At 60.0% G+C, this 12,401-nt stretch overlaps 1 protein-coding gene across 5 annotated transcripts in view; it reads left to right on the top strand.

Annotated features, from left to right (window-relative positions):
* MROH1 (maestro heat like repeat family member 1) overlaps positions 1-12,401 on the top strand; it is a 62,085-nt gene that overhangs the window by 8,075 nt on the left and 41,609 nt on the right. For all 5 annotated transcript variants that reach the window (XM_074889524.1, XM_074889504.1, XM_074889514.1 and 2 more), the window contains 5 exons: positions 5,995-6,146; positions 6,626-6,766; positions 8,880-8,972; positions 10,040-10,118; positions 11,760-11,873. In XM_074889524.1, coding sequence (XP_074745625.1) covers positions 5,995-6,146; positions 6,626-6,766; positions 8,880-8,972; positions 10,040-10,118; positions 11,760-11,873 — 579 coding nt within the window. The remainder of the gene's footprint in view (positions 1-5,994; positions 6,147-6,625; positions 6,767-8,879; positions 8,973-10,039; positions 10,119-11,759; positions 11,874-12,401) is intronic.

The following is a 12,401-nucleotide window of genomic DNA, read 5'->3' as shown; positions in this document are numbered from 1 at the left end:
CCACTTGGGTGGCCAAGGCTGATTAGTCATTAGCAAGTCATTAGGAAAGGCAAGCTGGTGTCTGGCTTGCAGAATAGACCCACGGGCTTAGCGGTCCTTGGACTTGAGGGGAAACAACCTAGTTTAGTCCATGTCTCCCCCTCTGAGGTTTATCTAAGGAATTTGTCATGCAACTGCAAGGGGGTGGGGGGTGAATCCTTCCATGCACCCCCACTCCCCTGGGGGCCATTTCTTAGACTAATCCAAAGGCCGCAGCTTGTCCTGGAGGTTTTCTGTGTTGATGGAAATTTGAGGCGTTTCTTCCTTCAGTTCCTTACACTCGGTCTCTAGCCGGGGCTGATCCACCTTCACCTGGACGCGCCGGTTCCTGGCCCCAGTCGCTTTGTGTCTGCGGTGACGCTCTCCCGAGCGCGGGGCAATAGCGTCTGCGTCCCGGACCACAGGACAATGCCCCAAACCGCGTGACGGCAGCTTTCTTAATACCACCAGAGGATCCTCAGCATTTGTGGTTTTGTTTCTGTAATGGGGCAAAAGAAGAGGTGGTCTGGGGGAGCGGAGGTTCAAGGTCTGCGACAGACGTGGTGGGAGCTGCTGGAGCGTGGCGCTGGCGCGGTCGCTCTTATCTCCTGCTGATACTTTCACCTGAGGCCTGGGAACGTGGCTCCACTCGTCAAGGGATGGGCGGGCCAAGAGGCCCTGGGGATGGGGACAGGACTGCGGGCAGCAGCATCTGTTTCTCCTGGAAACGAGGAGGTTTGTGTCTGAGCTCGATGCTGGGATCCGCTGCAGCCCAGTCAGTCTCCGCTGTCGCATTTGAAGGGCTGCTGCGACCTCAGGAGCTCTTGTTCTGCTCTGTTGAGCTCAAAGCGAGAGTGTGCGGCACTTGGGCTGTTTCTCCACAGGTGTGTTCTCCAAAAGCTGAGGCCAGGCGATCTCTGGGGGTAGAAGCATCCTCCTTCAGGCCAGCACGACCAAACCCCTGAGCTGGTTTAGTGCCAGGGGTGGTTGGTGTTGGCACACCTTTCGGCCAACTGGCTGCGTCTTTTGGGATGGGAGATCCGCTGCTGTTCCTGGCTGGGACGGCTCGTCAGATGAGACCCAGTTGGGTGGGAGTGTTGATCTGCTTGAGGGTAGGGAGGCTCTACAGAGAGATCTGGACAGGCTGGAGAAATGGGCTGAGGCCAACTGGGGGAGTTTCACTAAGGCCAAATGCCGGGTTCTGCCCTTGGGCCACAACCACCCCCAGCAGCGCTACAGGCTTGGGGAGGAGTGGCTGGAGAGCTGCCAGTCAGAGAGGGACCTGGGGGGGATTGATAATGAGCCAGCAGTGTGCCCAGGTGGCCAAGAAGGCCAATGGCATCTTGGCTTGTGTCAGCACCAGCGTGGCCAGCAGGGACAGGGAAGGGATCTGACCCCTGTGCTGGGCACTGGTGAGGCCGCCCCTCGATTCCTGGGTTCAGTTTTGGGCCCCTCACTCCAAAAAGGCCCTTGAATGACTCGAGCGTGTCCAGAGAAGGGCAACGGAGCTGGTGCAGGGTCTGGAGCACAGGTGTGATGGGGAGCGGCTGAGGGAACTGGGGGGGTTTAGAGTGGAGAAGAGGAGGCTGAGGGGAGACCTCCTGGCCCTCTGCAACTGCCTGAAAGGAGGGTGCAGAGAGGGGGGATGAGTCTCTTGAGCCAAGGAATGGGCTGCCCAGGGCAGGGGGGGGAGTCCCCATCCCTGGAGGGGTTGAAGAGTCGGGCTGAGCCAGCGCTGAGGGATCTGGTGGAGTTGGGAACGGTCAGGGTGAGGTTCATGGTTGGACTGGAGGAGCTTCAAGGGCTTTTCCAACCTGGATGATTCTGGAATTCTGTCAGCACTGCCTGGCCCTGCAGAGACGGGATCCTTTTGCTCGGGCATGGTGGGGGAGGACCAGCCTGGTTAAACTCTGTTCTGAGGTTCCGGTGGCTCTTTCTGGAGCAGCCCTCCACCATCAGCAGCTCTTTCTCCTTCCTTGCTTCCAGCAATCGCTTCTTTTGGCTTCCTGCTCCCCTCTCCTCCAGCTTGGTCCTGTGAAACGTGACGTCCCGTCTCCACACGTGTTCCTCCCAGAACGCCCCCCTCGCTGCTGCCGCTGAGGCATGGGCAGTTTCTTGCTCTTGCAGGGCACTTGCAACCTCTTAACTCTCACTCTAAAGCCCGTGAAGCCTCCAAAGCGCTGCCGGCGCGGGGGAGTGGCGGAGGGAGGATGAGCATTTTTAAGCAGCCCCGTGTGGATCTGCCCTGACCCCAAAAGCCCTTCCTGCCCCCTGTCAGCCCCTTGCCACCGCTCCTGGCCACCACTGACCTCAGAGCACGCAAAAAAACGGGCTGAGGTCTGGGGGACGGGAGGACGTGTCTCCCTGCACCCCCTGAAAGCTGGAGGAGGCTGTGGGGTGGGTACGGGGCTGCCAGGAGGGGATGCCTGCGGAAGGGAAGACGTCGCCTGCCAGCACGCTGGATTTCCGGCTCCATATGGTTTTTGTGTAATTTTTAGCCAAAACTTGCAATAACTGAAAGGCAGATGAGGTAACTGGAGTCAGCACGATGCACGACGCAGGCAGATCTTTTCAGGGCGGTTTTGCTGTTCCAGGATGTCTCAGCGCGAGCGACAGGGACAAGGAGGTCCCGGGCTACAGGGTAGTTATGTAGAGCTTGATCTGGGCTGAAGGCGGGGATGGCGAGGTGGAGACAGGGACGTGATCCTGGTTTTACGGCTCCGGCAGAGTCGGCCAGGTCCCGCTTTCTGACTTGGGAGGGTGCCACCCTCGGTGGCCCCGCTGCAGGGAGGGGATGAGCTTCCCAGCTGTGTCCTAAAACCTTGTTGGCTGGAGTAGCTCTTGCCCCTGGGCTCCTGGCTACAGGCTTTTTAAAAAAACAAACCAATAAAAAGTAAAGCCAGGCATAACGTTGCCTGTTGCCGTTGCACCCACCTGGCTTTAAGCTGGGAGAGGACTTCATGGTTTTGGCCAGCAATGTTCCCTTTTGTCAAGACAAACTTCTCACAGAAAATTTAGGAGGGCTCAGCCTAAACGAGGGTGCTGTGGCTGCAGCCTGGGGGCTGGCTGGGGGGGGATTTCTCTCCCTGCTCCAGAAAGGGGCTGGGTGTGATGGGGGAGAGCTGGGCCCCTTCCCACCCCCGCCCCCGAGAGGGGCATCGGTGGGAATTGGGAGCGGCCAGACCTGCGGGTGCGTTCCCGGCAGCGTGAGCTCCACGTTGGCCCCTGCTGCTGGTGCCCTCCGAGCCCTTCCTACCCCATCTGAGCCGTGGGGAGCAGCTTGGGAGGTTCCTGACCCCCCCCATTAAGGGCAGCAGAAGAGCAGGGCTCAGCCCTGAGGGTGACGATGATCTCCTCCAGCAGGCAGGGCAGCGCTCGCAGTGCTTTCTTGTGTGCGGCCAGGGTGAGGAGGCGTGTGATTGAAGTGATCTGGCTCCGCGACGAGGTCATGGAGTGACTCAGCATCTCTGATCCTGCCGGGCTGAAAATAAACGTCGGCTGTAGGCGAGGAGGGAGCTGTGCAAGCCCTGCTGCGTCCGCTGCACAGGCTCCTTCCTCGGGATCCCCCCCTCTCCTCCTCTTCCTCCCACAGGAACCTGCTTCCTCCTCTGGATGTGATAACATGGGTGCATTGAGCTCGTGCTCAGGGACCCGGTGGGCTGGTGTGCCCTCGCTCATCTCACATCCTCGGGGCTGTGGTGGCGTCTCCGTCCCTCAGGCACGAGGGCTCAGGCACAACCGGGCTCCGGAGCGCCCACCGGAGAGCGCGGGCACTGCTCTGGCGGCACCGGGCGGCGGTTGTGCCAGAAACACACCGTGCTCCTCCAGAGCCTCTCGCTGCGGCGTGGGGCCAGCCGCTTGTTTCCTTCAGTGCTCTCTTACTGCGGGAAACCTCCCACCGAGGGTTCCAGGGCCTCGGGAGGGGGTTGAATTTGCCCCTTTAGCGCAGGATGTGGCTTGCAAGGTTTCCCTCCCCGGAGGAGCTGAGCGGGCTCCTCCTCAGCAATTTTCTTGCCCCAGGGAATATCGCATGGGCACAGCGGCCCCTTCCCTGGGGTGCTGCTCTGGGATTGCAGGAATCATCCTTCTCCAGCAGGAGAGGGGCCCATGAGCTTGTCCTGGGCAGGCTGCTTGAGCTGGGTCGTGGACCAGCTTTGCTCCGGAGCGGCCTCCACCCTTGAGTGGGCCATGATCCTTCTCCTCGCCCCTTCCCTCAGCCTCACCCCCCTGCCCGGGTCCCATTCTGCTGCTCAGCGGTGATGCTGGCAGCCAGGGCTCTGGGCCTGGCTGGGTCGGCGGCACAGCACCGGCTCTGCAAGCGCCAGGCTGCCTCCTTCATTAAGAAATGGCTAGTGAAGGGCGAGGAGGCTACAAGAGCCTTGCTGTGCATTCATGGATTAAGGAAGGGAGCGTGTGTGTGCCCCGCGGAGGGAAGGCAGCGCCCATTCATGTGCACCCCGGTGCCTGCGGGGTCCTGGGAACGGGACCGGAAGGAGCTGGTGCTTGGGCAAAGCTGTGCGGAGCACCCACAGCCTCCCTGCCGTGGCCACGCTCGGCAGCGGCGCAGGGCTCAACCCGGAGAGGTTCATGCCAAGCAGCGTCCTGCGGAGGAGCTCCTGAAGAAAAACTCGGGCGGTGTTTGCAGCCGAGAGCTGCTGCTCCTGGTGTTAGGTGATCCCTCGGCTGCCCCAGGAACTCTGCAAATCCTTGGGGAAGCCTGTAAAAAGCCGTGGCAAAGGCTTCCTTGGGAGGCAGGTGGAAGGTGGGTATCCCCTGCAGTCACCGGCCTCTGGCTGAGCCTTGTGCTCGAGCCTTTACACAAACGTGCTCTCCTCACCCGCCTGGCTCACGAGAACGTGTGCTCACACGCAGTGCTTGCTGGCCCAGGGACCAGACAAACTCGTTGGGGTGTGGTGCGCTGGCTTGCCTGGGGCAATGAGCCTGCAATTCTTGGCCACCCCGGCTGCTAACACAGGCATAGAAATAGCCCAGGTGGCAAATCTGGAAAGCTGGAGAGCTGCCAGTCAGAGAGGGACCTAGGGAGTGATTGATAATGAGCCAGCGGTGTGGCCAGTGAGGCCAATGGCATCTTGGCTTGTATCAGCACTAGCGTGGCCAGCAGGGACAGGGAAGGGATCTGACCCCTGTGCTCAGCACTGGTGAGGCCGCCCCTCGATGAGTGGGTTCAGTTTTGGGCCCCTCACTCCAAAAAGGCCCTTGAATGACTCGAGCGTGTCCAGAGAAGGGCAACGGAGCTGGTGCAGGGTCTGGAGCACAGGTGTGATGGGGAGCGGCTGAGGGAACTGGGGGGGTTTAGTGTGGAGAAGAGGAGGCTGAGGGGAGACCTCCTGGCCCTCTGCAACTGCCTGAAAGGAGGGTGCAGAGAGGGGGGATGAGTCTCTTGAGCCAAGGAACCAGCGGCAGGCCAAGAGGGAATGGCCTCAAGCTGCGGCAGGGCAGGGTCAGACTGGCTCTTAGGAAGGATTTCTTTGCAGAAGGGGTTGTTGGGCGTTGGAATGGGCTGCCCAGGGCAGGGGGGGAGTCCCCATCCCTGGAGGGGTTGAAGAGTCGGGTTGAGCCAGCGCTGAGGGATCTGGTGGAGTTGGGAACGGTCAGGGTGAGGTTCATGGTTGGACTGGAGGAGCTTCGAGGGCTTTTCCAACACAGATGATTCTGGGATTTTGTGAAATCCAGGCTCCCGGGGGTCAGTGGAGCTGGCTCTGGAGCTGGTTCTATCAGCCCTGGCCCAGGATCACACAGCACCGCGTCTCTGGTGTGGCTGCGCGCCAGGATCCCTCAGAACCGGGGCACCTCTCAGGAAGTCTCTCAGCCTGCCAGGGAGAGTCCTGGTGCATCTGCTCTCCCTTGAGCTGCTGCCCAGTGGAACAGCACGTCAGCCATCTGCTTTCTGGAGGGGCTAAAACAAACACTGCCTTGTACGTGTGGAAAACTCGAATGCCACGATCTGTCTCCTAGCTCTGCAGCACTTCAGCGAGAGCATCCAGGAGTACTTGGCGAACTTGGACAAGGCCCCGGACCCCACGGTCAGGAAGGACACCTTCTCCAATGAGATCTTCAGCGCCTACGAAGTGCTCTTCAACAGCTGGCTGCAGCACCGGGAGGCCAAGGTGAGGACAGGGGGGTGCGGGGGCTGTTAGTCTGACGTCGGCCTTGCAGCGTCTCAGCTGAGCCTTAACAACGTGGCCCCCAGAAGAGGAAGCCCCTGGCTCTGATTTAGGACTGGGTGCTTTTCTCCTTGTGCCCTGCAGCACTACTCGGTTCCCTCCGTCCTCCCATCCCGTACGTAACGGTGCAGAACGGGTCGCTGGGAAGTGGAACACGGGGTGATTCTGCAGCCCTTTGCGGGGACAGGCTACGGCTGGGGGGTGGCCGGCCAGATTTTGTCCTCTGCAGCTATGGGGGACATATTTAGGCGTCCCCTTTCCCCGCTGAGCATCCTGTGTGCTTAAACCAGCAAAGCTGGGGGAAATCCTGCCCCTGCCCCTGCCCCTGCTCGGAAGCTGCGAGTTGCAGTGGGGCAAGGCTGCGGCAGGCCTGTCCGTCCCGGCTCCGGGCCACACTCTTCACATGCCATCTCTCCCTGCAGCTGAGACTGGCCGTGGTGGAGGCCCTGGGGCCTATGAGTTACCTGATGCCCAGCGAAAAGCTGGAGGAGCAGCTCCCAAAACTGATTCCGGGCATCCTCGCCCTCTACAAGAAGCACACGGAGGCCTTCTACATCTCCAAGGTGAGCAGTGCAGAGCGCTGGAGTTGCTGGCCGAGCCGGTCAGAGAGGGACCTGGAGGGGGTTGATTGATAACGAGCCAGCAGTGTGCCCAGGTGGCCAATGAGACCAATGTCATCCTGGCTTGTATCAGCACCAGCATGGCCAGCAGGGACAGGGAAGGGATCTGACCCCTGTGCTGGGCACTGGTGAGGCCGCCCCTCGATGAGTGGGTTCAGTTTTGGGCCCCTCACTCCAAAAAGGCCCTTGAATGACTCGAGCGTGTCCAGAGAAGGGCAACGGAGCTGGTGCAGGGTCTGGAGCACAGGTGTGATGGGGAGCGGCTGAGGGAACTGGGGGGGTTTAGTGTGGAGAAGAGGAGGCTGAGGGGAGACCTCCTGGCCCTCTGCAACTGCCTGAAAGGAGGGTGCAGAGAGGGGGGCTGAGTCTCTTGAGCCAAGGAACCAGCGGCAGGCCAAGAGGGAATGGCCTCAAGCTGCGCCAGGGCAGGGTCAGACTGGCTCTTAGGAAGGATTTCTTTGCAGAAGGGGTTGTTGGGCGTTGGAATGGGCTGCCCAGGGCAGGGGGGGAGTCCCCATCCCTGGAGGGGTTGAAGAGTCGGGTTGAGCCAGCGCTGAGGGATCTGGTGGAGTTGGGAACGGTCAGGGTGAGGTTCATGGTTGGACTGGAGGAGCTTCAAGGCCTTTTCCAACTGAGATGATTCTGGGATTCAGTGATTCTGTGACATGTGCCCAGCCCTTGCTGGGTGTGGGTTGGTACCGTGCCTCTGCTCGCTGCCCCCGTCGGGCTGCGCTTGGCCACACCGACAGCCATCCGTGAGCACAGGCAGGACACCAAGCAGCGGCTCTGCCCGTCCCAGAGCATGATGGGGGGCGGTCCTTTAGTCCTTCCCTTACCGCTGGCGTCGTGCAGCTCACGCCTGGGCTGCAGCTGCCTTTTCCACGGGCGGTTCGTCTCCCGGCATTGTGATCCCTCTCGCTGCCGAGCCCAGCCTCGGGCAGTCGTGCCCGCTGATCCGGGAGGACGGAGTGGGCTGCAGCCCATCTTCACTGCCATCTCCGTGTTCTCACCGTGCACCAGCCGTGGCTCACAGCGCCCAGCCTGCTTCTTCGTGGCCTCCTGCCACAGCATCGGGGGAAGAGGCGGCTTGTGGGAGCACCGGAGCTGTGTCCTCTGTGGAAAATGGATTTTGCTCCTCACGATCCTCCGTCCTCCTCTGTGCTCCTCTGGAGCCCAGGTGTTCTCCCGGTGTTAGTCAGGACCGTTACGTACGGGACGGGAGGACGGAGGGAACCGAACGCAGATGCAGGGCTCAAGGAGAAAAGCACCCAGCCCTAAATCAGAGCTGGGGGCTTCCTCTTCGGGGGGCCACATCCTTATGCAAGGGCCCATCTGAGACGCCGCGAGGCCACTGTTCAAGGAAGAAACAGAGTGACCAGACTGGGGGTATCTCTGGGTTTGCTTTATTAACACTCAGAGTTGGGCCAACACTGCAGTGAGTGGCCAATGCCCGAAGGCCTCGCACAGTTCATACACTATTTCTAAATCTGTTACCTAAGTCCAAAGTCTTTGTAAGTTTTCACTCAACCTTTTAGTTCTTGATTCTCATCACTTATTAAAATTCACTACAACCCCTGTCGCAGCCAAATTCTCTTCTGGTCCCAATCCTCGCTTCAGTTTCAGGGTCATTTTTTGGGTCATCATCTTCTGCATCTTTCTTCCAGTAGTTTTCATCTCGCCCAATTCTGGGAAAACACTGAAGATGTTCTATGAAAGGCTTAGCTAGAGCGAGCGCTTTCCAGATACTGAATTCTCTTAATGTGGCAAAACCCCAGTGTTTGGTCAATTAACCATCCTTTGTTAAAACTGCCTCTGTAGGATCAGCTTGATGGGGTTTTAAACCAGCCTTGAGCTGGGACTATCCAAGCAGCAGGCTCAGAACACTTTTCAGGCCTGTTGAGCAGCGTTCTGGTTGCCTTGGGAATGTCACAGGATAGCGATGCCCTGAGCACGTTTCACTGGGCCTTAAAATCTTATTTGCAATAATAATAACCAGAGGTTATATTTAAAATTCTTCTACGCTGACGTCGGACTAACCTGGTCTCTTGCTACACAGAGCCTCTGCCAGATCCTGGAAGCCTCTGTCAACATTGGGAGCCGCAGCCTTGACGTGCAGCTGGACCCTCTCCTGGGCACCCTCCACCCCCAGGTAAGGGCTGGGCAGAGCCACTGCCCTGGGAGGGGGCTGGTGGGGGGGGGTAACGCTGGAGCCTGGCTGTAAGCTCGCTCTGTGGGGCTCGAGGCTTCCTCTGGATCAGCTTTTCTGGCCCCGGGTTGTGCCCTTCCGAGGCTCCCGGCCTCTCCCCTGCTCACGGGTGCTGTGCCAGCTCCCGGGCCCTGCTACCGGGTCTCTCGGAGGAGTCACGGGCACAGCCAAGTTGTCTGGAGTGAGAGCAGCTCTGCCTGCACAGTTCTGCAGCAGATTGAAACCAAAATCAATGGACGTTTAAAAAGTTTGCTTTTTGAGAATAAATGAGGGCAGTGACCGTGCAGGAGCCCCTCTCAGGCTGCCGAGCCCAGCCGCCTCCTCAGCTGCAGGGCTGCAAGATCTGTTGTACTACAGAACTCTTCAAATCATGCTGCTGGGGCTTAAAACAAATCTGAACGCTTTTTTTTTTTTAATACTTAACTATGAGTCTTGGAAGGGTCCGGCAGAGAGGCTGTCCTTTAAAATACACCCTTTACCAAAGCGATGTGCAACAATGGAAGGGATAACGGTGCCGTTTGTAGGAAGAGCTTCTTGACAGGCCGAAGCCACTCAGGGCCGGGGGCCGTGGCTGCCCTCGCGCCGCCGCTCCGGCTCACTTGCAGCCCTGAGTGTCTTTTTGGCAGACCCGAGGAAGCAGATGCACCTTGTCCTTGCTGCAACGTAAATTGAATTAAGGGCCAGAATTATTTTTAGAGCACCTGGGAGGGTTGACTTGCGGTGAAGAGGTTCCAGAGGAGGCAGCCGGCAGTCCCGGTGCATGGTGGGAGACATTTAACCGAGGAACACGCAGCTCCTGAGCTGGCGCCTCGTTCTGCGGTGGTCTCGCCACGATGCTGGGAGCACAGGCAGAGCTCATGGGCTCGTGGACTGCTGTCACCCCCAGCCCCAGGGCTTTGCCCGCCCCATATTTCCACACCACGCATGGCTCTGCCTCTCCAGGGCTGGCCCTGCCGCCTGCCAGCGCCCGTTCCGGGGAACGTCCCTGACCACGGGTGTTTCTCCAACAGATTTGTGCTCCTGCAGATCCATCTGTCCCCTTGACTGTTAAAAATCACACCGAGGTTCTTCGATGCTTCACCGTCCTGGGTAAGGGATGACGTGGTGGGGCTGTCCCTGCTGCTGGAACCCCGTGGGGAGTTGGGGGTGTGCTGCGCCCTGGCTGGGGTTTGTTCCCCCTGGTCTCAGCTGGGCTTGGGGGAGATCGTGGGCATCTCGTAGCCACTCTGGGGAAATGGGAGGGAGGGGAGGGTGGCAGTGGCTGCCCTGGCTCTAGCCCATGGCTCCAGGCTTGCGGTAGCTTTGCATGTCCCTGAAGGCTGGTGTCCAGGGTGAGCATCGAGGAGGAGCGTGGGGGCAGCTCCGCTCTCCTGGAGCTCATGGCCGCCTCAGGCCTGACCATCCCCTCCTGGAGACCTTCCCAAAGGCGCCTGACTTGGTTTCGGGGGTTTCTTCAGAGCCTTTTGAGCTGCAGCAGCCCCGAGAGCTCTCTGGGAGCTCTGCGGCATGGCCAGCAGCGTAGTTGGGCGTTGGGGGTGCCCTGCTCGTCCCTACTCCTTGTTGCTAATGCCGGTGTTACTCCGGGTAGCGGCTGTGGCACGGACGCATGTGCAGTTGCCCGAAAAAGAGCAGCAGTGTGATGAGCTGCTGCTGAGTCACGGCGGGGAGATCTGTCCCTTTCTGTGAGCGTTCCTGAAGGCAAAGCTGCAGCCGAGCCGCCCTCGTCCCCAGCGATCCTCAGGCTGCGCTGCCTCGGAGCCGCCCACCCCTCCCCAAACGCGCCTCTCGAATGCCCGCGAGCGTTGCTCCAATTTCAGCATCCACAGACTGGTTTTATTTTTAACAGTCAAAATGTTTTGACAGCCTGGGGCAGCGCTTGTTGGGAGGTATAATTTAAACTCCTTCAGCTCCCTCGAGAGCGCAGGAAATGTGCTGGAAGTGCTGGAGAAAAGCTCAGGTCTGGGTGGGAAGAGCAGGACGGGCCGGTGAGCCTGGCTTGTGGGGTGACACAGTGGCAGGAACGTGGCTCGTGGGGTGATGGGGCCACAGGAACATGGGTCATGGGGTGACAGGGCAGCAGGAACGTGGCTCGTGGGGTGATGCGGTAGCGGGAACGTGGCTCGTGGGGTGACACAGTGACAGGAACGTGGCTCGTGGGGTGACACGGTGTCAGGAACGTGGCTCATGGGGTGAAATGGTGGCAGGAACATGGCTCGTGGGGTGACACAGTGACAGGAACGTGGCTTGTGGGGTATCACAGTGGCAGGAATGTGGCTCGTGGGCTGATATGGTGACAGGGATGTGGCTTGTGGAGTGACACGGTGTCAGGAACGTGGCTCGTGGGGTGAAATGGTGGCAGGAACATGACTCGTGGGGTGACACAGTGACAGGAACGTGGCTTGTGGGGTATCACAGTGGCAGGAATGTGGCTCGTGGGCTGATATGGTGACAGGGATGTGGCTTGTGGAGTGACACGGTGTCAGGAACGTGGCTCGTGGGGTGACAGGGCATCAGGAACGTGGCTCGTGGGCTCACACGGTGGCAGGAATATGGCTTGTGGGGTGAGGGGGCAGCAGGCTGCTTCCTGGGGAGCTGTGTGCTCAGGAGAGGAGGGGAACGTGGGGCGGGATGTCTCCGTGGGGGGGGTCTGGTGAACGCACCCCCAGTCTTTGGGCTGGGGGCCCTCCCCAGGGCGACGCGTGTCCCTGAGGGTCACTTTGGCTCCCGCAGCCTGCTCCTTCCCCGACCGCGTGCTGGCCTTCCTCCTCCCCAAGCTGGAGAGCAGCAACGAGAGGACTCGTGTGGGGACACTCCTCATCATGAGGCAGATCATCAACAGCGCCCGTGAGTACCAGGGTGGCTGCCAAACCCCTGGTCATCGTCCCTGGTGGGGGGACTCGAAGGCCAATGGCATCCTGGCTGGTATCAGCACTAGCGTGGCCAGCAGGGACAGGGAAGGGATCTGACCCCTGTGCTGGGCACTGGTGAGGCCGCCCCTCGATGAGTGGGTTCAGTTTTGGGCCCCTCACTCCAAAAAGGCCCTTGAATGACTCGAGCGTGTCCAGAGAAGGGCAACGGAGCTGGTGCAGGGTCTGGAGCACAGGTGTGATGGGGAGCGGCTGAGGGAACTGGGGGGGTTTAGTGTGGAGAAGAGGAGGCTGAGGGGAGACCTCCTGGCCCTCTGCAACTGCCTGAAAGGAGGGTGCAGAGAGGGGGGAGGAGTCTCTTGAGCCAAGGAACCAGCGGCAGGCCAAGAGGGAATGGCCTCAAGCTGCGCCAGGGCAGGGTCAGACTGGCTCTTAGGAAGGATTTCTTTGCAGAAGGGGTTGTTGGGCGTTGGAATGGGCTGCCCAGGGCAGGGGGGGAGTCCCC

This window comes from Strix uralensis, chromosome 1 (genome assembly GCF_047716275.1).
Source record: "Strix uralensis isolate ZFMK-TIS-50842 chromosome 1, bStrUra1, whole genome shotgun sequence".
Taxonomy (NCBI): domain Eukaryota; kingdom Metazoa; phylum Chordata; class Aves; order Strigiformes; family Strigidae; genus Strix; species Strix uralensis.
The sequence above is the reverse complement of the archived record's forward strand: the minus strand, read 5'-3'. Positions and strand labels throughout refer to the sequence as shown.